General features: G+C 39.2%; 1 protein-coding gene across 1 annotated transcript in view; it reads right to left on the minus strand.

The window, feature by feature from the left end:
• The window catches only part of LOC126285284 (uncharacterized), a 207643-nt gene extending 182784 nt beyond the window's left edge, over nucleotides 1-24859 (minus strand). The window contains exon 1 of the mRNA XM_049984572.1: nucleotides 24774-24859. Coding sequence (XP_049840529.1) covers nucleotides 24774-24846 — 73 coding nt within the window. The 5' untranslated portion in view covers nucleotides 24847-24859. The remainder of the gene's footprint in view (nucleotides 1-24773) is intronic.
• Between the last annotated feature and the right edge of the window lie 829 nt (nucleotides 24860-25688).

Consider the following 25688-nt stretch of genomic DNA (forward strand, 5'->3'; position numbering starts at 1 on the left):
AATAGACAGCCCACGAAAGAAATGGCAAAGATTAGAAGCGAAACGAGCACAGGAAACACGTTTGTTTGCCGCATATTCGGGGACAGAATACGCGTCAATTCAGTCAATGAACAGGCAGTTAGCTAACGTTCAAAGAGAAGTACACAGTGAGGAAGAGGGGGAACATTTAGAACACGTCGAACCTATCGTACAAAAGTTAAATATGCCCCAACAACAGACACATAATTTTGCGGAGTTACGAGGCCACGAAAAGGTTCCGTAGCAGACGCAACTGTACCTGCAAACACAAGACATACACAACAGAGAGGGCAAAATGCGGAGTTGTTTGCGCCACGTAAATGGTTCAATGACAAACGCAACTATTCCTCAGCACAGACAGCACGGGTTATTCCAGTTATCAAAATTAGAAACGCCACAGTATAGCCCAGTAAACGACGTAACTGACTGAGTAGAAAACAATAGATTCAGAATACATAGTTCAGCAGAAGGTAGTGTTCCAGGACAGGACGCCATCATGGAGATGTTACAAAAAATTAACGCCAGTATGACGAAACAGCAGGATACTGATACTATTAATGCACAGATTACAAAACACTGTCAGGAATTGCAACAGGATAATCAGAACTTGAGACAAGAGATTAACACACAGATCCAACAGGTTAAAATCCAGATGGAAGAAGGGATCGCCAGAATTGATAGTCAGATCACTCAGATAAACAAAGACGCGAAATAATCTAGAGAAAGAATTCAGGTACTAACACAAGGTCAGCAGCAATTACGCACTGACGAGGACAAGGTCCAATTTGACATCGTAAACGTTGAAAAAAAGGTGGAACGTTTTACGAAAAAGGCCACTCAAACAGGAATACAAATTTCGGAAGAACAAGCAATTCAAAGCAAGGTCGGAATGGTTGCACTGAAAAAATATGATCAGCCGATCAATGAAATAGAACTTAAAAACAAAGATCAGTTTGAAAAGCTTCGAACAGAGTTGATACAAACTATCGAAGAAAATATCGAGACCGATTACACCTGTAGCGAAACAACTGACACGTCAAGCATTAATTCAGTACACGAACGCGCGCCGTCTAAGAAAGTTCAGGTGGAGCCAATGGTAGACGTAACACTCGCGCAGAAATCGAAACAGAAAACCCCGATTAAAGTTATACATGACATGCCACAAGACCAGGCAAAGTATCTAGAAAAATGGAACACATACATTCAGCCGATACCAATCGAAAGACAGGCAACTGAACCAGTAAATCCAATGACACAACATAATTGCAGTACAAGTACTATACCGCGAACGACGAGAGTAGAAACACACGAACAACACTTTTGTTCACCAATGATACGATATGGCGCGGATATGAGTCAGGAAATTGAGAATAGGCAGACAGGGAGTAGATTACCAGAGAATAAACACGACGACACAAGCAGTGGCAGATTATTTGAGTCCATGAATCAACCACAAACCGAATTTATGAGTAGATATGATACAGACCACTTCCTTACAGTTAGAAAATTTCTACATTTCAAGGAAGAAGGCAGTAGCTTGCATGCACGCACATTCGTCGATCAGTTTCAAGTAGGCTTACCAAACCACTGGAGCGCAGCTTACAAACTTGACTTCATTTGTGAACGCATGTCAGGGACAGTAGCACAGGTGATGCAAAAGATCGCGACTACTTGTACGTCTTACCTACAGTTCAGAACAGCGTTTCTCCAAAGATATTGGTAAAAGGAGGCGCATAACAAAATTAAATACGAGTTACTTCAGATGACACCTTATAAAAACTCAGGAGAGAAAAGCGTGGTAGAATTCTTTGATACAATGGACAAAAAGAATCAATGCCTAGACAAACCATACAGTAACGGAGAGCTGATACGCCTGTGTAGAATGAAATTACCGGTAAAGTATCAACAGGCGACAGTAGGAAAAACTGAAAATACCGAAGAATTCAAAGAGGTTTTAAGGGAACTTGAATTTATGTTTAAAGAAGACGAGGTGAAAGAAAAAAGAAAGGAAAGGAAAAGCAAACGGAGAGGACTAGGAATGAATATTCCAATAATAATAATACTCGTAATTCTAACACCAACAATTTCAGGCAATTTAACAGACAAGGACAGTGGTACAGTGGAGACAATTGGCATAGAAACGATAACCAGAGTAATTGGAACCGAAATAGGAACGGTAATGGACAGTCTTACAGTGGCGGATATGGGTTTAGGAATCAAAATGCCAACGGTCGAGGGTACTTTGAAAGTGGTCACGATGTTAGAATCAGCAACTGGCGAGACCAGGGCGCGAATACTTACCGAGGAAATTACGGTCCAAAAAGACAAGAACAATATAGCAAAGGGAAACCAGAAGTAGAAATTAGGCCACCAAATCCTGAAAAAACGTAAAGATTGACAGAAAAATCCGGAAGAGGTTAGGCAATCTGACGTCCAGTAATAAAACAATCAAAAAAGGACCTTTATGTTTTGGAAGTAGCTAGATCACAATTAGAAAAAACTGAAAATAGCCAAAATTCTGACACGCAAGGACTTACGAAAATTTCCGATAAAGAGTCAGCACCAGATACCCTTGAATTACGCTACATAGCTTGGGAAAAGCAGCATAGAGTGGGAAAATTCTGAAAGCGAGGATGAACTACCACCACTTACGTGTGTTAAAGAACTAAGCGATGAAGAATTGTTAACCGGACTTAGAAATATATTTGACGGGAAGCAAGTAAATGAACGCGATAAAACAGAGCAGAGTATCCTAGATAAAAACAAAACACAGACGCCACGAACACAAAAGACGTATAATCTATACAACATGGGTGTCTATGAGGAGATAGAGAATACATTCGGGAATGTTTGGAAATGAAGGAAAAGGAGAGACAGGAACTCGAAAACAGACGAAAAGAGGTAGATAGGTCGCAAACAGTACTGCTCATGGAGTTAACACCAAAGCAAACACAAATACAAATGGAAGGTACAATTATCCACAGGTTAAGCTATGAATCTACTGCAGAGGATATGATGCAAGAAAAGGAAATCCTAACATCCACAATTATACAACCCATATTAAAGATAAAAATTGGCGAAATCACGACACAACCAATCAGAGATAGTGGGAGTCAAGTGACGGCAATATCAGAAAGCCTATTTGAAAAGTGCAATAGAGAGAAAGAATTACCGATTTTAAGGACAAAAAGGATAAAGGTTTTTGGAGCCTTAGGAAGAAATGCTACAGAGGTGAAATACGAAACACGCCTTTCATTCAATTGCCAAGGTTACGAGTTTGGAAACAATTTTATAATCATACCAAAACTTACAGCTGATATGATAATCGATGTAGATTTCATTAATGAACGTAAGGTTCACATTTGCATACCACAAGACGGTGTAACAATAGATAATGTAGTACTATATTTTATTCAAACTATGAACGATGAAAAAGAACAGGGAAAAGTAAAACAATTGCATTTAAGTCAAGAAGGGAATGAAGTAGAGGAGGAGAGACACCCTAGATATAAGTTTGAGGAAAACCTTGACCCACCGCCAACAGAAATAATAGAAGAAATTCATCAAGAAACTAGTAAGAAGATAGAGGAAATAGATGATATTTCGCTCCATGATAAAAAATTTTAGAAGGCATACTGAGATCACATGCGGAGGTATTTGCGCCAAAGACAGGTAGCATTAAAGATTTTCAATACAAATTTGAGGTCAAAGATCATAAACCCTTTTTTGTTCCACCTTATTCTATACCATATAGTTAACGAGAGCAAGTATTTCTCGAAATCAGAAAATTGTTGGATGATGACATAATTGAGCCTGCCAAGTCACCCTATAATTCACCTTTACACATTGTAAGTAAGAAGGATGGGAGCATACGTTTGGTACTCGATTCAAGAGAAATAAATGCAATTATAATTTCGGAAGAGTTGATTCAGAAGTTTCATGGAGTACAGATTTTTTCATCCATCGATTTGCGTTCAAGTTTTTGGCAAATAGAATTAGAGCCTTCCTGTCGAAAATACACAGCCTTTATCGTCTTTCGTCGTTGCTACTAATTCAAATGTTTACCGTTTGGCCTCAAAATTTCTTCAGCTGCCTTTATTCCCAGTCTGAATTCTATACTGAACCTCGACATCCTTGAGAAAATTACTTGCTATGTGGACGACGTTCTTGTGGCGGAGGCAAATTGGGCAGAACATAATGATATACTGGATAATTTCCTACAAATTATGAAAAAACATGGGGTCACCGTCAACATCACTAAATCGCATTTTTGAAAATCAGAAATTAAACGTTTAGGACATAACATATCTGCAAAAGGAATAACTCCAGATGAGAAGAAGATAGACGCTATTCGTAATACTCCTACTCCCTACAACAAGAAAAGGCTAAGGGGATTCTTGGGGTTGATAAATTTTTACAAAACATTTATATGGATAGACACACTTGCAGCACCTAGACTGTGTGCACTGACAGGAAAAAGCACACGCTGGATATGGGATAAACAAGCAGATGAAGAATTTCATAAGTGAAGGGGGCATTGAATAATGCTCCAATTTTATCACACCCAGATTTAAGTCAGAAGTCCTGTCTAGTAACTGATAGTGCAAAGACCAGGCTATGAGCTATTTCAACAAATTGAGGAAAACTATAAGAAAACACATAAAACAATAGCCTTTGCAAGTAGAGTGCTATCGAAAGCAGAAAAGAATTATTCTATAGCAGAATTAGAAGCTCTAGGCATAGCATGGGCATTTCAAAAATTTCGACATTTTCTGTTTGGCAGAAAAACACAAGTATACACAGACCATAAAGCATTAGAGTCTTTAATATCCTCCAAATTAAGCCACGGACGTTTGGCAAGGTGGATGCAAGTACTGCAGGACTATGGCTTTTCAGTCACATACATACCAGGACCTGAAAATATTCTGGCCGATGCATTGTCTCGTTCACCACAGAGAATGGCAGAGGACCAGAAAATCAACACTGAAGATGAAGAACGGACTATCCATTATCTAAAAAAACGTACCATTCGAAAATTTTATCACAAATGCTTTTAAAAAATTGTCTGACGAACAAAACAAAGATCAGACCCTCCTCAAGATTAAACACCAACTTACCGATAAAACCATCACAGAAATTAGAAAAAATTACATCATGAAAGATAATATCCTATTTTTCGAACGTAATAATGATACTGCACAATCGTTATCATGCATTCCTGACGAACTTATTAGTAAATACATTTGGTATACCCACTTTAGCAAAGGAAATTTTGGACCCAAGAAAAGCTATCTAAAAATGAAACAAACAGTACACTTCCCAAATATGGAGCGACGTATTCGACGCGTTCTTAAAAGTTGTAAAAAATGCATACAGTCAAAACATGTGACATATCAGACCAGACCCCCAATGTTTCCAATTATCACTGATAAATTAAGACAGATTGCTGCAACCGATATTTATGGTCCAATTCCACGAACAAGGGAAGGCTTCACCTACATATTTGTTGTATTGAACTAGCATCAAAATACACTACACTTACACCCTTAAAGAAAGCCACTGAATTTACAATTACCAAAGCACTTCAAAAGGACTTTATACAACAAGTTGGGAGAGTGAAAAGAATCATCTCAAATAATTGGTCCCAATACAGATCTGTGCATTGGAAAAACACAGTTCACAAATTAAAAATCGAACCCAACTATATTTCCAAACATAAACCAATGTAAAATCCAGCCGCACGTACCATGAAAGATTTCGGAACACTTTGTAGACTATTTTGTAGAAAGAACCATTGTACGTGGGACCTATATCTACGAGACTTCCAAGAGGTAATTAATGAGACATCATCTAGTACCACGATTTATCCACCAATTACAGTATTAAAGAATGTAGATCCACCAGAAAAAATAAAAGAAATCATTAAATTTCCAGTAATTCCCTGAAAGCAACATAGATAAATCGTCGTTTTTCCCTACAAAAACATTCGCTCAGCAACAATGAGACGTAAGATCACTCAAGACAAATCCACCACAAAGAAACACTTCACACTGGGCCAAAAGGTATTCGTAAAAACTCATTACCTTTCACATAAGAGTCAAAACAAATGCAAAAAAATTTTGCAATCTATAAAGGGCCAATGATAATTTTCAGGATCGCTCACGAAAATGCCGTAGAGCTAACGAATCCAAAAACAGGTAAAACTACTGGCATCTACCACACCTAAAGGAATGTGAATGATAAAAATGGTAAAAGAGAAGAAAGCGAAGCAGACAGAGGGGCAATCGCAAACGTGTACTAACCACTAAATAAAAAAATAAATTAAGAATCTACAAAATAACACATCAATTAAAAGAAAAAGAGACACAATACACACAAACAATCTCTTGTAGTATCAAGTACACTACAACATGCACACAAACAATAAATGGTACAAAGCAATTAAAAGAATGAAGAAGTGGTAGGCTATAAAAATGATAGATATATACTTCAATTAAATTATCATATGAGAAATAAATAAGAATTTTCTTCATTTTTAAAACATTGCATTGTATAGAGTCAAAATCTCTTGTTATTTACATAAAACAAAACATTGTAAAAATTTTCTCTACACGTCAGAGGGACATTGCCACCAACACCAATCACCAACTCCCTTAACGCCAGATGGTTTGAGATAGCAACAGAGAGGGTACAGACATGTTGAGAAAGCACTTAGGGCAATAACAACAACATGGAGACCAACGTCACACTGGAAATGCAGGTTGCAACCAAGGTTGGACTTCAGGAGGACAACGCACACCATGGACATTTCATATGTCATCACTCTGCTACACAATGGAAGAGCATGGGGAGAATCATAATATGATGAGAAGACAATGAAGGTACAAAAAATTAATAAGATCTACAAACTCATCAAGTAAGATTTGGAAAGGCAGTCAGATCCTACAAATCCTATACCACTCCTACATTAAAAATTCACATATTCCTAGCCCAAGAAGAACAGAAGAATTCAAGAAAGAAGAGAACAGAAGATGCAAAATGAAGAAGGGCAGAACACAGCTAGATACCTTTCTCTCCTATCCTACAAAGCAAATTGCTACAAAAGTCTTTCCATGAACTTCGAGGCATGGCAACTACTACAACCACCTCTCCAAAAATAAACCTTGAATCGTCAAACAAATATAAGAGTACGGCAAGTGGAATATTCAGTAGTACCAACCAACATTATCTAGAAATAAATTCAGCAAAATTAACAGTATTCCCCATACCACATCATCAAATTGCCGTACCGAACCAGGTGTGAAGCACCAAGACGTCTCAGCACAATATTGGGTGACGATCGTTGGTAGTCTACTACAATCTCCGAACTGCCATACCGTCCCAGGTGTGATAGCAATAGAGTACAAAGACACCACTGTTTATGCAGTAAAACACAGTCATCAACATCGGTTAAAAGTACAACTCCATGATGACAATGTCAACAAGTAAGACCCAGCATCGCATGCTGGAGTGCTTCTCTCATGAATTGTGACACCCATACAAATGAGCTGATGTATTTCAGTGGGGATTGTCGAGCACAGAAACTGACGCAGCACAAAACAAAACAAAAACAGAAAACTAATAAAATACAAATCTAGAGTTAAGAAAATAATAAATTTGTAAAAGATATTTTTTTCCTTTTTTGTAAAAGTAATTATTTTATCATATAGGTAAATCCCATAATTTGATAGAGACCTTAAAATATTATGTAAAGAAAATTAATTAGTATAAGTAGATAATCTCAAAAATCCCTGTACAGCCAAGTTAGTTTTTTTGTATAAAAAAGGTATTGGTTAATAATAGTTTGAAACACGATAGAATAATAAAAAAATACTTTCTCACTCTTAAAACAGTGACACAAATAATGCCTAAATAAATCAAACAAAGTCACACAACAGAGCTTTAGCGAACAAACACGTGAAGCTTAACTAAAGAGAAGATATAACCACACTAAAACATGATACACTGTGCACTAACAAGTTTAGAAAAATTAATATTGTAAACACAATTTTTGGAAATGAAAAAGGAAAACAGAGACACGTACTGGCAACGACAACCATTGTAAAGTCTATATTTGCTTTAAAAAAACATAAATTTAAAAAATGAAAACATTAGCTACAAAGAAATCATTAGAAAAAATTGTTAAGAATGGCTGAGAAAAGTTTATTGGAAAATCTAAAAGAACAATTTTCGCCTGACTTTGTCAATGTTTTCCTCTGCATTGACAAACCCCAGACAAAAATTTTGTCAGAAGGAGGGAGGTATGTAAGATGCAGTGGTCTCCTGACCTTCATTGCTTACATATTCCGCCCTCACAATCAAATTCCGCACATCACGATGCTTCATTCGAACCCAAACTCGATAAGATAAAGTCAACGTTGTATGAATTCATGTAAACGATATGCAAATAACAATTAAGCGTAACGTGGTTGAAATACTCAAGGCTGGCGTATACACATACATTCCAGACACGACGGTCACAGGAGCTTTTAGTTTGGGAGACTCAAACCGCATGCCGGGGGGGCCGGTCCCTTCAGAGGACGACTCAGCCTATCTATGTCGGTTGGTGACCGCCCATAGAGCAGACAGCGTTTGCCCGAGTGAAAGGAAGAACGACCTCGTGTTCGGCTTAAAAGCAAATTCCGCTACATTGTGTGGGAGCGCCCAGCCTACGCATTCTTCACAAATATAGCTCGCGGTTTCAAAGATTTTCACAGGGAGATAGCAAACGCCAAACGCCGATGCTACAGATTTCCGGATTGGTCGCCTTAAACAAAACGTCTTTCTCCCCTTTAAGAAGGGCAATGCTGATTGGCAGACGATACTTCTGACGCCTTGAGCTGAAGGAATAATGGAAGGGACCGAAAGACATACCTCTTCACGTCTGGCGTGGAGAGAGGCCATTACGTTGTCACTCTTCGAGTGAAAACAGGTAACGAGAGCGTGCACGCTCGTACGTGTACCCAAAGAGTGAGGAACAACTCTCTTCTCAGTACTTCACTGGGAGAGCACCTCTGTTGAGAGCGAATCGGAGAGCGACTCTATATTAAGTCCTTGCAATTAAGCGTTGTTCACTGTGTTGGTCACCACACTTATTGTGCGGTGTGAATGGTCAGTGTTATAGTTAAACGCCTGCAAGCGAATTTTTGATTGGCATTGTGGTGGACTGGTTATCTGACCGGTGTACCACGCCAATAGTTACACTAGGGGCGAATAGGAGTCCTTGACTTCATGTAGGCGTAGGGAGAGTTTAATTGGCAAAGGTCAATCCAGATAGAACGAGAGTTATCTTATTTGTCAGCAGCGAGCGGCGCAGACAGCAGTCATCGCAGCTTACGGTATTGTCAGCTACAGCTCTTGCGAGCCCAATATTTCCTCCACAACAATACACTTCATTGCATTTCACACGCAACAGCCTCGAGTGGAGCTAGCAACATTCTAACAGATAATTATTCACGTTGTATAGGCGCGGCTCTCAGCCATTCTGCCAAGTCAATAACAATGTTAAGCTTTGTATAGAAATTTCATTAGCGAATCCTATCCTTAAGAGGTAACTTCACATTCAGAAAAGAGCCCGAAAATAACTTGTTCAATTCATAACTAAAAGCGCCATTGTGATTTCTCAGAATTTTTGCAAAATAAATAATAATTTCCGTTAGTTTCATGTTTTCCTTACAGTAACTAGCATTACTCCAGTACCCAAGTATCCCACTAGTTACGTAAGAAATTTTGTGAATTTTTGTGTCATAACCTTACAGCAGACGAATCCAGAAGATATTTATTGCTGTAAGTTTTTCAGGCGTTTCTCTTTAGAACGTTAGGAGTGTCTGTCTGACTTCTGTAGTAGTGTGCCGGTGGAAATTGCATCTTGCAGGAGCCACAGGGTAAAGGGTACATCTCAGATTAATCTGTTAGGCAGAATGACAGGATAGCACTCACACGCGCACATCACACATCCATGCCCGAGGCAGAATTCGAACATACGACAGTAGCAGCAGCGCGGTTCCGGACTGAAGCGCCTAAAACCTTACTTGCTCCTCAGCCTTCAATTGTAATGTGTATCACAGCTGCGTATTAAATCTGGTGTTTGTTCTTTCAGACGTTTTGAAGCAAAGCAAGCGCTGTATCATGTATAAGATACAGAGGCGAGCGAGTGCACGGGACTTACCCTAGTTCACTGCTAGTAGCGTCACGTCATCGTAACGCGCCTGCATATAGTATTGCACCACATTTAACATAAAAGTAAAAATTAAGATTTGTGTGTAAAACTTTGTTAAAGTATAGTTCTATGTAATAATGTTTCAGGTAACAAATCTTAATGTTATAAAATTAGTAGTTTACGTAAAATTCATGTTTTGAAAGAAAAATAGGAGGCGCTAAATAATGACGCTAGGAAGCCAAAATTTGGTGAGAAGGTGCAGTAAGAAGTCATTAATGAGTGGTGCTGGTTTCCAAAACCATAAAACTAAAATTGACTCCAGAATCCGCGTTTTTCGGAAAAATCAGAGGCGCGAAATAATAGAGCTACAATATTGAAAATTGGTAGGATGCTTCAGTTCACCCTAATAATAATAATGGAAATACCACAATCAGTTACCTCTTCTAGTTTTTTAGTAATTTAGTAAAAACTACTTTTGTGAGTAAAATGTACATAAGCATTATAGATTAAGTACTTTAAATTTTAATGATAAAACAAATTCTTTAAGACCAATGATCAGATAGGACAATTAACAAAGCTACACCAAGTTTTAGTCTTGTAGCATAATTAACAGCTGATACAAGTCTTGATAAAGCTATGGTTCAGAGGTAACAATCTACCGTTAGTTCCATTGTAAAAATTCTAGAGAGTAAAGTTTTAATTTTAGCGGGCTGAGATTTTCTACGTGCTTCTGTACTGCTCAGATGTATGTATACAAAAATTGAGAAGTTTGTAAAGCTATTAATAAATGTGATATTTAAGATTATGTGCCTGAGATAGCGATCATTTGGAGGCTGCAGGCATCTGCATAGGAACGGAAAGAACAGATGCTCTCTTGGCGGTACGCGCCGGAGCTATATAAAAAGAGCGGCAGAGGCAGTAGTAAGCTCACTCCGCATTAGACCAACGCCTAGTCCACGCGAGCTTAACGTCCGATCGCGCCTCGCCTCGGGTGACGTCATAGCGGGCTGTGACTTGCGCGTACTTAGCAATGTAAACGGACATTGAAAATCGCGAGGACTGTACACCGTCCTGGATCGTTTAGACTTCGGTAACAAACTGTTATTGTGCCGTCCGTGTGAAGTATAATTCCGCGTGGCAAGTGGTGACTAACTCCACTTTTAAGGCGAGCATTAATCTTTTTTTTTAACATTATTGCGAACTATTAATAGAGCACCGTTAGTTAGAGTAAAGAACTATTCGGGAGGAACTTGCTGTAGAAGTCGCCTCTGAACTATTAAACGATTGGCTGAATTAACAATATTTAATGTCTTTAGCATTTTCAGAAGTTTCGAGTAATTTGTGTGAGCCTTTAAGATAATAAAATCTTGTTTGGAACTTTAAATTTTATTGAAGCAACCCTAATCCCGTGAAGAACTATGGATATTTTTCGTTTAGCTGGGCTGTACAGGAATGTGGCCGTGCAGACTGGGAACTAAGGTCAGTAAGTTTCCCTTCGCTTTCTGACTGGCCACCAAATTAGTTGCCAGGCTCGCGTGATTTAAGGTGGCAATGTTCAACTTTCATTCAACATTAAACAACGACTTCTTCGCCGTCCCACATATGTTGCATCGGCAATAGTCTGTTACGTGAAATGAACATTCAAACAACTCATTCGACAACTTCTTCGCCGCCCCACATATGGTGCTTATCGGCCGGGAAAACTGAATTAAAAGCAAATAAAAGTGCTCGATGTGTGAAAGCGATTGGTATAAATTAACGAACTCGGTAGGCAGTAACAGGACACTGAATTGAACTAATGTGGGAACAGTGTTACCAGTAAAGGCGGGTGTAGTGTATAAACAATAAGTGTCTACCGCTGTACGTTGGTTAGTGACGATGGTGAGGAAGGCGACGATGCTGGATCGCGGCTGCCGACGGCGCTGAGACTAAAGGAAGACGGTGCGTCATCGCGGAGCTGCGCTGATCTGCGAGACAGCTGCCGGCTGCGCCGAGCGGTCAACGGTGCCTTGCTGCCCCCCCCCTGGAGCTATTGCAGTAGGCGAGTCCTGTGGCGGTACTCGACGCTACAGCTGCTGCTGCTGCCTTCAGTACGTCGCGACGCGTCGCATCACGATTGCTGGTACACCGCGACGACATCATTCGTCGAAATCAAGCATTTAAGTTAAGTCAAAGACTTTTAAAATATTTATTAACTGCTGCTAACAAACTAAAAGATATGGAAAGTAGTGTACATTTCAGAAGGGAACCGGTCTCTGACCAAGAATCCTCAGGATCAGGAATTGAGTTTAATGAGGATGGTTCCATTAATCCCTCAAATATTGAACTAGAACGTAATTTGTCACCAGTAAATTATGACTTTAATTTAAATGAGAGTGCAGGGATGCAATCAATAAGTGAAATAGAAGTCAAAAGGGAGCCAGTAGAGTTGCTAACTTTGTCAGGTAGTGAAACTGAGCTCAATATATCTCCAGCTCAGTCAAGTCAAGAGATACAAAGTATCAAGGTAGAAGCTCCGGATTGGATGCAAATACTGTTTGCCAAACTCGAATCAAACCAAAATAAAATTGAGGCTAAAATTGAGGATAGTAATAAAGAACTAAAAGAAGAACTGCAATCAAAATGGAATAGTTTGAATTATAAGATAGATGCTATTCATCATGACATTCAAGTAAAAGTAGGGCAACAGTTAACTAAAATGCATAGTACTTTCAAATGTGAAATAGATCAAATTCAAAAAAATTATCAAGAGGCAGATGAACTTTTGGAAGTGAGGTTGTCCGAAAGATTGAGCAACGAGTCCAAACTTTGCTCTGACAAAGTTAAAGAGGTACAAATTAAAGTAGATACTTGTCAGAAAAACATTGAGAAAGTAAAAGAAACCTGTACCGAAATTCGTGGTGCAGTGGAACAAAGATGTTCTGCCAGGATAGAAGCAGTAGAGTCACAAGTAGAGGAATTAAATACTAACATTGCTAACCTAGAAAATAGAGTAACCTCTGTTAATTCTAGTCATTCTACTGTACAGCATGTGACTTCAGTTGACGCCGCTTTTATAGGGTGTCGACAGTTTTTGCGCTTTGATCCTGATAAGTACATTCACCCTCTTGAATTTTGGAATGACTTTGAGGATGTTCTCCCCAACACTTGGTCAGAAAGAGAAAAAATTTCATTTATAAGAAGTCATTTGTCAGGTGATGCTTTGCGATGGTCAGCGGATGTAATGATCAAATGTAAAACTTTATCTGAATTTAAGTCTGCATTTCTCAACGAATACTGGTCACATAACAAACAAAATGATGTGTTAAGGGAATTCTGGAGTGGTAAGAAGTTTTTCCCAGGGCGTGAATCAGTAAAGGATTTCGCTAGGAAGTGGGTTTCAAGACTGTCACATTTGACAGAAAAGATGAAGCCAGATATGATCATTATGGGTTTAGAAGGTAAGCTGCCGTGGTACTGGCAGAAGAGGATCATTTCCGCCCCTAGAGATAATATAGACAAATTTATTGAATATCTGGAAAGAGTGGAAAGAGTAGCTGCTGCTGAGGAGCAGGTGCAGCAGAATAACAAATCTTCTAACAATCACGTACAAAATAATGGAAACGTGAACGTTAGAAATATGGAAGTTAGGCACACCAAAACAAACTATCGAAACCAAAGCCGTGGCAGAGGAAGAGGGGGTAGATACTCACCACGCTTTCGTAACAACTACTATGACGAAAGTGGAGAAGTAAATACTATGCCATTAAGACAAGAAGGGAGTCATGATGCTACTATATCTAGTGGTGTCACAGATGAACACAACAGGCCGCGTGTGGGAAACTAAATCCCGTCTATGAGGAAACTGGCGCTCACCAGGCGGTAACAGTAACACAGCCAGTAACGGAAACACAGACAATCAGCCAACATACACAGACAGACAACATGGATGACGAAATAAATACAGATAATACCAGTGATGTGTTGAGCCACTCTCACAAAATAGTGGATAGTATTTTGGATACACTAGAAAAATGGGTCAAGGAAGAACAGGAACTCAAGGTAGATAATGGGGAAGAAATAGATAATGGGTTTGAGTCTGATGGGAATAATGATGAAGTAAAAGCTTACATCTTCGATGAAAATGGCAATCTAAAAGCTGAAGTAGAAGTAGCAGAAGTAGAATCAGTACTGCAAAACTTTAGAGAGGAGGAAATGATGAATGAAGGGGGTAGAAATAGTAACGAGGTGAAAGAATCTAGTAGCTGTGTAAACGTGCCACAAATGGTTGAAGGTGACGACATTCTTATGAACAGCAATATTGCGCAGGGACGCAGTTGCTCAGAGGTAGAGGATAGTTTGGCTGATGTGCAGCAAACAAAAGTAGAAAAAGTCGTCAGATGCTTCGATTTAAAGTTAGTGGACAGATTAGAGAAAGCAGCTAAGATTATAGAGCATGATGAGCCCCAGGATGTAAATGTAAATGTAATTGCAACTGATCAGAATTACTTTAGCTGGAAGAACATAGAACGAGATTTATTAGACGAGGTGTGTGAGCAACCTGTTCAATGTAAAATAACTCACCCTGTTATCAAAGTAAACATATCAGGAGTCACTGTGCGTTGTCTGCTTGACAGTGGCAGTGAAGCAAGTGCTTTATCACAAACATTTTTTGACACCATACCCAATAAAGAGAAGTTAACAGTTATGAAAGTAAGTGGCTTAAAGATTATAGGTGCTACTGGAAAAGTCTCTAGACCAGTTCAACACGAAGCTTTGATACCCATTGGTATAAATGACGTAGTAATAGATCATCCTTGTTTGATTGTGCTAGGCTTAAGTGTTGATATGTTGATTGGTACTGATTTCTTATCAAAGTACCAGGGAAAGATCAATTTTGATCAGAACAACTTAATTTTAACTTTACCTGACTCTAAAGTGATAAGAGAGTCTTTTATAGGAAGTCATATAGGCGGTAGTAATGAAACTTGGGAACTGCCTATTAGAGTAATAAAGAATAAAGGATACTTGCAGGAAAATTTGGTTTTCAGTGAGAATGAGGAAAGTGCTAAGGTTGAAGAGAGACACATCCTAAAGGAAATAGAGGAAAAGGTACAATCAACAAAGCAAATTGCTGACGAACAAAGATCAGAGTTAAAGAGTGTGTTAACTAAGCATAGTAATGTATTCTCAAACGCACCTGGTGAAGTTAAAGGTTATGAATGCCATTTGAATATCAAGCCTGGGAAGGTATTTTTTAAGAAGCCTTATCCAATACATGTTGCAAGGAAACAAGCAGTGCGAAATGAAATTAAACGTATGTTGGCATGGGGTGTCATAGAGCAAGCAATTAGTGAATACAATAGTCCTCTTGTTGTAGTGCCTAAGCGTGATGGAAGTGTTAGATTAGTATTGGATGCACGCTGGTTAAATGAAATTGTCATCAGAGAAAGTGATCGTCCTCAAAATATGGATGAGTTAATTCAAAAGTTCCGAGGGGTTAAGTACTTTACTTCCATGGACATAACATGTGGTTACTGGAATTTGCCGCTGGCTAAGGAATCACGTAAGTATACAGCATTTTTGTATGAAGGAGTATGCTACCAGTATAAAGTAGTTCCGTTCGGATTGAATATTTCAGTGTGTGCCTTTGTAAGAGTTATGGCTCACGTATTAGGACAGGAATTATTAGATCAAGTAACCATTTACGTAGACGATATTCTGTTGGCAACTCCCACATGGGAAGAACATATCAGTCTGTTGGACAGGGTACTAGAAGCTCTTGAAAATGGAGGTATGAAATTAAAGTTAGAAAAGACTGAATGTGTAAAGGACAGAATATAATTCCTGGGCCATGAAATTAGCAGAGAGGGTATATTACCTGATCCATCCAAATTATCATGTATTGAAAAGTTTGAAGCGCCCCGAAATAAAAAGCAACTCAGGTCAATGTTCGGTTTGTTTGGATTCTACCGACGTTTTGTTAAAGATCATTTATTTAATGATCCATGTTTACTCAACCTGCTAAAAAAGAATACCCCATGGGTTTGGACTCCAGAATGCCAGTCTGCTTTTGAGGGATTAAAAGACTGTTTGATTAATAGTCCGCTCTTGCACCATCCCGATTTTACAAGACCCTTTTGCATGTCAGTGGATGCAAGTGGTTATGGGATTGCTATAGAATTGTTTCAGCTAGAAACAGAAGGCGACCAGGAGGTTCATAAAACTATTGCTTTTGCAAGTCGTTCATTACAATCTGCTGAGCGAAATTATGCTATCTCAGAATTAGAGGCACTAGCCATAGTATTTGGTATGCAGAAGTTTGAGCACTATTTGTTAGGACAGAAGGTAATTATCTATAGTGATCACAAAGCACTTACATTTTTGAAGACTTGTAAACTAAGGCATCCAAGGTTGACAAGGTGGGCCATGTACCTTCAGCAGTTTGATCTTGAAATTAATTATATACAGGGAAAGAGCAATTTGGTAGCAGATGGGCTATCAAGAAGTGCTGAATTATGGAATGAATCAGAACTTCCTTTGGCAGAAAGGAATGAGGTAAGTATGTTGACAGTACATGAGCTCAGAGAGGAGAGTGCCTTAAAGAAAGTATTTAAGAATTTAAGACGAGAACAGAATGAGGATGATCAATTGAAGCTAGTTAAAAGCTATTTAGGGGACCCTAATTATCCAAAGGTAGCACAATATTACTGTCTACACAAAGGAATTTTGTTCCGTAGGAGGAAGGTAACTTTAGCAGAATGGAAAGTGTGTTTTCCTTCACAGCACGTAGATCTGCTAATAGATTATGTACATCTAAGGTATGGTCATTATGGTACAAAAAAGTGCATTGCTAAACTAAATGAGAAAGTCATCTTTGATAACATGCATCGTAGAGTTGCAGAAAGGTTAGCATCCTGTGTTATTTGTCAAAAGGTAAGAGCAGTAAATAAAATAGTGCAAGGGGATATGCATCACGTAGACCCAAGTGAACCCTTAGAGTTATGTGCAGTTGATCTTTTTGGACCTCTCCCGACATCTAAAGGAGGATGTACACATGTTTTTGTGGTGATTGATGGGTTTAGTAAATATGTTAAACTGTATCCGATTAAGAGAGCCAATGCCAAAACACTTGTAGATAAATTGGAGAAAGATTATTTTGTGAAAATTGGCAAGCCAAAGAACCTATTGTCAGATAATGGTCCTCAATTTGTATCAGAAAAATTTAAGTTGTGTCTTGAAAGGAGCGGAACTCGGCATATAAGGATTTCAGCATACTTTCCGCAAGGAAATATGAGTGAAAGGGTTATGCGAGAACTGAATAGACTATGTAGAACCTACTGTGCTAGGAAGCATTCAACATGGGCTGATCATATTAAGTATTTTGAAGAGATAATTAATAATCTGAAACACGATGCCACAGGTTTTGCTCCATGTGAGCTGATGTTCAATCAGGAACCACATAATATCATTCCGAGTATGATTGACTTTCCAGTTCTAAGTCAGAGTACATTGGATGAGAAGAAAGCACAGGCCAGAGCAAATATACGCAAAAGAGCTTTAGATAGGAAAAAGAGGCATGATGCAAGGGCTTCCCCCACTAGTTTTAAAATTGGTGAGCTAGTGCTGGTCAAAACAAAAGAAAAATCAAAGAAAATTTCTGCAGAAACTAAAAAGTTTATGCATGTATATCATGGACCATTTAGAATAGTAAGTAAACCTCATGCAAATGCCTATCGTTTGGAATATCCAAAGAGTAAGAGAGAACTAGGTCTAAGAAATATTGTGGATCTAAAGGAATTTAAAATTAACAGTAATTAATTACTGTAGGGAGTCTGCCACTCTTTGGCGGATACACGGTTTGGCGTACCGTGCAGTCCCAGCTGGGTGAAACTTTATTTCCTTTTCAAGTTTCATTCCCTTCTTCTGGTCTATCATAACAGGTAAGAATCACATATGTCTTCATGTTGTATATATGCTATTAGGTTTTAAGTATTCTTAGTAAGGATCTACCTAGTGAATGGCAAAACAAAAGTCTGAGTACCAATAAGAGGCAAACATGGCTAAAATAAATAAATTAAAATATTTCATGTAATTGTAAAGGGTTAGAAACTACAACTAAGAGAGACACTTTGCAGTATACGAAGTACGGTATGAATATGAATAATCCATGAGATTATGCAGAAGGTAGTATGTTGCTAGAAATAAGGTTGTCTGAAGGAAAACAGCGTAAGAAGGTAATGCTCATAGAGGCAAGCAATGGCGTTTTAGAATTAAATAAATGGAGATGTGTGGAAGTGGTGTGAGGATCGCACCAAATATATAGAAACAGGACGTCAATAGGCTGACAAAAGGAAAAGGGAGAAAGAAGTGGAGAAATGAAGTATTTTGAATCTGGAAGAAAAGGGAGAAAATGAATAAGGTGAAGAAGTGAAGTAAGTAAATTGAAGTAAATGATGTAGGATTAAAGAATAATTCCCTCACGTCTCGTGAAATGGTGAAAAACGCTAAATCTTGCTTGAGGCAAATAAATAGTTAAACAGACAACAGAAACACACAAATATTGGAAAATGCAGAAATTTGGAATCGGTATACTGAAAATAACTAATTTCTTTAGTAATTCATACAATAAAGCAAAGTGCTGGTCAGCAAATGACTTCTTTGATGAACTAATCCATACGATAATTAAGCCAGAGTACATTAAAACTAAAAGGTTACTCAATTTTCTAAGTTGAAGCAAGATCTTAATATATTAATTTGCTAAAAGAATTTTCACTATTTAGGAACCTAAAAGATTATTTATGAAAGAAGAAAGTAGGAGCTATTGTATCAGATACGACTTAGTGCTAAATGTCTTTCTGACAACTTCACAATTAGTAAAATAGTGCCAGAATATAAACTATAAAATGTACTTTGTCCTACCTTAGATATAAGTTGAAAACAGAAAGTTAGACTGTATTGTCTGTTTCTCAGGGACATGCAGGCTGCATGAATGACTGACAACAAGCGGTAGGGAGATTGGAAGTAGAGAAGCAAACCACAGTGAATACAATTTCCTCCCACAATTTTGTCAATCAGTGAAATTAAATGAGTGTTACAATAGGACACCCACCACAGTGCCGAGTATTATAGTAAAAGAAAAATGTGAGTGCGTTGCAGTGATAAAAGTCGTGTGTATTTTCTTTTTCAGGAAGAGACTGATTTTAAAGAAAAAAAAAATTAACTATTTTGTAACCATTGAAAAATTTATATTTCCATGTAAATGTATGTAAATAATTTGTGAATGTCTTCTGTACTAGGTTTTCTATGTGTATATGAGTATGGTTATTTTGTGTATGTAGTAATAAGGAATTTCCTAAGAAGAAGCAACTTAAGTTGAAAGAGGTATACTAAAGTAATCCATCGTTTGTTTGTTCTTTTAGAAATTTAATTTTGTTCAAAAATAGATTTTCACGAAAATTAAAAAGGGGGTGATGAAGCAAAGCAAGCGCTGTATCATGTATAAGATACAGAGGCGAGCGAGTGCACGGGACTTACCCTAGTTCACTGCTAGTAGCGTCACGTCATCGTAACGCGCCTGCATATAGTATTGCACCACATTTAACATAAAAGTAAAAATTAAGATTTGTGTGTAAAACTTTGTTAAAGTATAGTTCTATGTAATAATGTTTCAGGTAACAAATCTTAATGTTATAAAATTAGTAGTTTACGTAAAATTCACGTTTTGAAAGAAAAATAGGAGGCGCTAAATAATGACGCTAGGAAGCCAAAATTTGGTGAGAAGGTGCAGTAAGAAGTCATTAATGAGTGGTGCTGGTTTCCAAAACCATAAAACTAAAATTGACTCCAGAATCCGCGTTTTTCGGAAAAATCAGAGGCGCGAAATAATAGAGCTACAATATTGAAAATTGGTAGGATGCTTCAGTTCACCCTAATAATAATAATGGAAATACCACAATCAGTTACCTCTTCTAGTTTTTTAGTAATTTAGTAAAAACTACTTTTGTGAGTAAAATGTACATAAGCATTATAGATTAAGTACTTTAAATTTTAATGATAAAACAAATTCTTTAAGACCAATGATCAGATAGGACAATTAACAAAGCTACACCAAGTTTTAGTCTTGTAGCATAATTAACAGCTGATACAAGTCTTGATAAAGCTATGGTTCAGAGGTAACAATCTACCGTTAGTTCCATTGTAAAAATTCTAGAGAGTAAAGTTTTAATTTTAGCGGGCTGAGATTTTCTACGTGCTTCTGTACTGCTCAGATGTATGTATACAAAAATTGAGAAGTTTGTAAAGCTATTAATAAATGTGATATTTAAGATTATGTGCCTGAGATAGCGATCATTTGGAGGCTGCAGGCATCTGCATAGGAACGGAAAGAACAGATGCTCTCTTGGCGGTACGCGCCGGAGCTATATAAAAAGAGCGGCAGAGGCAGTAGTAAGCTCACTCCGCATTAGACCAACGCCTAGTCCACGCGAGCTTAACGTCCGATCGCGCCTCGCCTCGGGTGACGTCATAGCGGGCTGTGACTTGCGCGTACTTAGCAATGTAAACGGACATTGAAAATCGCGAGGACTGTACACCGTCCTGGATCGTTTAGACTTCGGTAACAAACTGTTATTGTGCCGTCCGTGTGAAGTATAATTCCGCGTGGCAAGTGGTGACTAACTCCACTTTTAAGGCGAGCATTAATCTTTTTTTTTAACATTATTGCGAACTATTAATAGAGCACCGTTAGTTAGAGTAAAGAACTATTCGGGAGGAACTTGCTGTAGAAGTCGCCTCTGAACTATTAAACGATTGGCTGAATTAACAATATTTAATGTCTTTAGCATTTTCAGAAGTTTCGAGTAATTTGTGTGAGCCTTTAAGATAATAAAATCTTGTTTGGAACTTTAAATTTTATTGAAGCAGCCCTAATCCCGTGAAGAACTATGGATATTTTTCGTTTAGCTGGGCTGTACAGGAATGTGGCCGTGCAGACTGGGAACTAAGGTCAGTAAGTTTCCCTTCGCTTTCTGACTGGCCACCAAATTAGTTGCCAGGCTCGCGTGATTTAAGGTGGCAATGTTCAACTTTCATTCAACATTAAACAACGACTTCTTCGCCGTCCCACATATGTTGCATCGGCAATAGTCTGTTACGTGAAATGAACATTCAAACAACTCATTCGACAACTTCTTCGCCGCCCCACAGTTTCCTAAAGGTATTGTAAACTGTTGGCGTGCAGCCGAGGTTGAAATACATTGTGCATCACAAAGCGGCGCTATCGGAAACTGGCGCCGAGGCAGCCGTGGAACATCACGGGCTATAAATAACAGGGATGAAGGGCGGTTAGGTAGGAACTGTTGATCACCCAGCCACCCAGATAAACGCAGGAACTACTAATAGTGTCTCGTCCATTACCACTCAGTGAACGTTGCTGTGTATGGACCTCCGCTGCAGAAGTCTGGTTCATGCAGATGCTGACAGTTGTTCATGGGCGACGAAGGCTTGAATTTGCCCTCCAGTATCGCGATTCGACGTCCACTGAATGACGACAGGTGGCCTTTTCAGATGAATTACTTTTTTTGCCCCCGTTGGACAGATGGCCGTTAGCCCGAACAGCATAAAACATCTCAAAGTGAACAACCTAGAACAATCGTCGGAAAGCATTCCCTGGGTGATGTTATCAGTCTGGAAGGCAAAAGGGATCAATACAAGCATCTATCCTTGTGGATCATGTCCACTCCTAGATGGGTTTGTTTTTCCTCGGCACTATGGCATCAACCAGCAAGACAGTGCAACAAGTCACACTGCTCACAGTGTATATACGTGCTTCGAAGAGCAGCAGGATGAGCTCAATGCACTCAGCTCGCCACCACAGTCCTCGGATTTAAGCCCAGCCGGGAATCTGTGAGACTACCTCGATCGAGCTGTTCACGTCATGGATCCTCAGCCGAGAAACCTGGCGAATCTTCTAGAAACTCACTGACTTCTTTCCTGCATTTTACGCAGCGGAGTTATTCAGGCTTTTGACAGATGGTCACATTAATGCGACTGGAGAGCGTATACCAATGATTTGCGGCATAATGTAAACTTGCCTGCAGGCCGGAGAGGCCGAGCGGTTCTAGCCAGTACAGACTGGAACTGCGTGGTCGCTACGGTCGCAGGTTCGAATCCTGCCTCGGGCATGGCTGTGTGTGATGTCCTTAGGTTAGTTGGGTTTAATTAGTTATAAGTTCTTGGGGACTGATGACCTCAGAAGTTTAGGACCCAGACCCATAGTGCTCAGAGCCATTTGAACCAGTTAAACTTGCCTCTGAACATGTTTCCGAATGAATTCGCTGTCTACCGCCTATTGAAGTCTATACTAAATCAAACCGAAGTGCAATATTTTTTGACGATATATCATATTGTGTGTGAAGTAACAGTCGTTCCAGAGCAACAGAGAGTGTGAGATTCTCGACACCAGGGCAAGGTGATTTCCGTTATCTTTGTTATATTATAAATGACACAAGCTTAGGGGTTGTCGATTAAAATACATACCTGTTGATCAGAATTAGAATGGCCTACATTGGAATGATCTTATAGAATATTTTATAGTGAACGTGAACAAAAAATTCCTTTTCATTAGCAGAACTCTTAAAACTATTAGACTGGTGCATAAGTTTAAAAAAAAATTGTTCAAATGGCTCTGAGCACTATGGGACTTAACATCTGAGGTCTCAGTCCCCTAGAACTTAGAAGTACTTAAACCTAACTAACCTAAGGACATCACACACATCCATGCTCGAGGCAGGATTCGAACCTGCGACCGTAGTGGTCGCGCGGTTCCAGACTGTAGCGCCTAGAACCGCTCGGCCAGGAGCATAAGTTAGTAACGTTTTCGGTTTGTGTGCTGGCATTCCAGTTGCTATGGGTTTATTTTTTGATTGTCATTTTTTATTTGTAGTTCACTGCTGCTGTATGAGTTTACATACTGTAATTTTGTCATTTGGAGATAGTGAGAGGAGCTGCGGACGCTAGAAAATGGAGTGCCAAAGGGAGAAATCGGAACATTTACAATATATTCTTCTGTTTGAGATCAATAGAGCGGTAGCACTAACGGAGGCTGCCAGAAACATTTGCGCCGTGCATGCGGATAATGCCACTGGTCAGAGTGCAACAAGAAAAGGATTTTATCGTTTCAAGGAGTATCATTTTGACATTAGTGACTCTTCGCAATCAAGGGTTTGATAACGATCGTTAAAACGCATTACTCCAAATCAGTGTACTCGCGAACTGGCAAGTGTGATGTACTGTGATCATTCCACCGCGAAGCGATAACTGCGTGCAATGGGGAAAGTTAAAAAATTGGGTGTGCATGTACTACATACTCTAAGCCAAAATCACAAAAGTCAGCGGGTGTGCATGTGTGCATCTCTGCTTGCTCGTCATCAATTGCTACATGAACAACACCGGCGGTTTCTGTCCTGTATCGTTACTGGTGATAATAAACGGGGTCTCTATGCCAACATAAGGGAAAGAAAGAAATTGGTTGAAAGCAGTAACTCCTTTGTAAAGGTCTGCGCGCATCCAAAAGAGAGAATGTTATGGCCCAGATGGAAAAGCAACGGTGTGGTGTACTACGAATTGCTTGCCCGAGGTGTAGCCATCACTGCTGACATTTATTGTCAACAACTGAGACGTCTTGCAGACTCAGTTCTAGAATAACGACCAGGAACAGTGTGTGAAGTGATGCTACAGCACGATAACGCCCGCCCACATTCTGCTAGACTGACAAAAAACATTATACAGCAGTTGATTTGGGAAGCCATTCCGTACCCACCTTACTCAGCTGATCTTGCGCCCTCAGATATTTAACTTTTCCGCTTTCTATAGAACAACCTTAAAGGAACAGCATGAAACTGCGCTCTGAACATGGCTCGACGATTTCTTCGCCTCAAAAACATGTGCTTTCTACAATCGTGGAATCGAGTAGTCACCCCAGTATTGGCAGACTTTTGTAAATAATGAAGGAGAATAAGTTATTGATAACTAAAATCTCTATTATGTGTATTTGTTGCGGAACTTACACATCAATCTAATATTTACGCTACCATTGTTTCTACTTTTCTGTAGTATTGCTCCGTAATATATTATACTTATCCGGTAAAACTGATAAAAGACATAGAAGAAGTTCAAAGAAGAGCGGTTCGTTTTACGTTATCTCGAAATACGGGACAAGGTGCGACGGATATCTTAGGCATGTTGGAAAGGCAGTTTTTCAAACAAAAGCGCATTTCATTACTACTAAATCAACAACTTTCTCCTCCGAATGACAAGCTAGTTTGTCACGTCCCACTGAAGAAGGATAGGTCATCGCGAAAATACATCATAACACGGACATAAAGATTTAGCTGTTCATTGTTTTCTATGTGCTATTCGAGGGTGGAATGCTTGGAGGTGCTTCATGAGAGTGTGAATTTCAGAACAATTATGAAAACAGAGATTTAGGCTCCAACCAGACACAAAACACTGTAAAACCATATGGTTATCGCTTTCATGTACATGATTGCAGGACAGGCTGAATGGCAGCACTCACCATATTTATTCTTCATGGGATAGGCCAGGGCAGCCCCCCACAAGACGCTGATCAGGAGAACCGCGAACTGCATACTTCTGGCGATGCTGTTGCTGCTACTACGGCCGTTATCGGAGTGAAAGCTGCGGTCCCGCCGCGGTGGTTTAAGTACTCCACTGAACCTCCCCACTCACCAGAGAGGCGGGGCACTGGATGCACCTTGCCTGACGCCATACTACGTTTTAAGGCACTCGTTCCAACAGAGAATTACCTCACCTTACTGACAATCTTAGCAAGGTTTAAATCACCTTACGAACACTTTTATTCATTAGGGACTTTTCGATCATATCGGAACACGGGGGACTTGTTCAGTACTTCGAAACATATTTGGCAACGATTAACCGGTATACTGGAAATATCGATAGTTTGTATGACTGATATCGATATTTATGCTCCACCATCTACATCACTACTCTTCAAACATGTGTGAGGTGCATGGCAGAGGTTACTTCCATCTGTAACATTCAATAGGGCTTCTTTCAGTTCCACCGTTCCAGTCGCGGGTACAGCGCAGAAAGAATGATTGCCTAAGCACCTCTGTACACTCAGCACTTACTCTCAACTTGTCTGCTCAGTCCTTACGGGGGCGGTACATGGGGGGCTACGGTACATCCTTAGATTCCTCATGTACAGCTGGCTCTCAAAACTTTTGCAAATAAACTTTCGCTTGATATTTGTGCATATATCTTTAGGTGTTTGCCACTACAGGTTTTCAGAATATCATTGACTCTCTCCCATTATGCCCTTCTTTGTGCACTTTGAGTGTCTCCTGATAGTCCCATCTCGTATGGTTCACATATGCTTAAGCAATAATCTAGGACGCGAAATACGGGTGATAATAAGTAATGTCCTTGTAGACTTTACTCAGACCAATGA

This window comes from Schistocerca gregaria, chromosome 8, assembly GCF_023897955.1.
Source record: "Schistocerca gregaria isolate iqSchGreg1 chromosome 8, iqSchGreg1.2, whole genome shotgun sequence".
Taxonomy (NCBI): domain Eukaryota; kingdom Metazoa; phylum Arthropoda; class Insecta; order Orthoptera; family Acrididae; genus Schistocerca; species Schistocerca gregaria.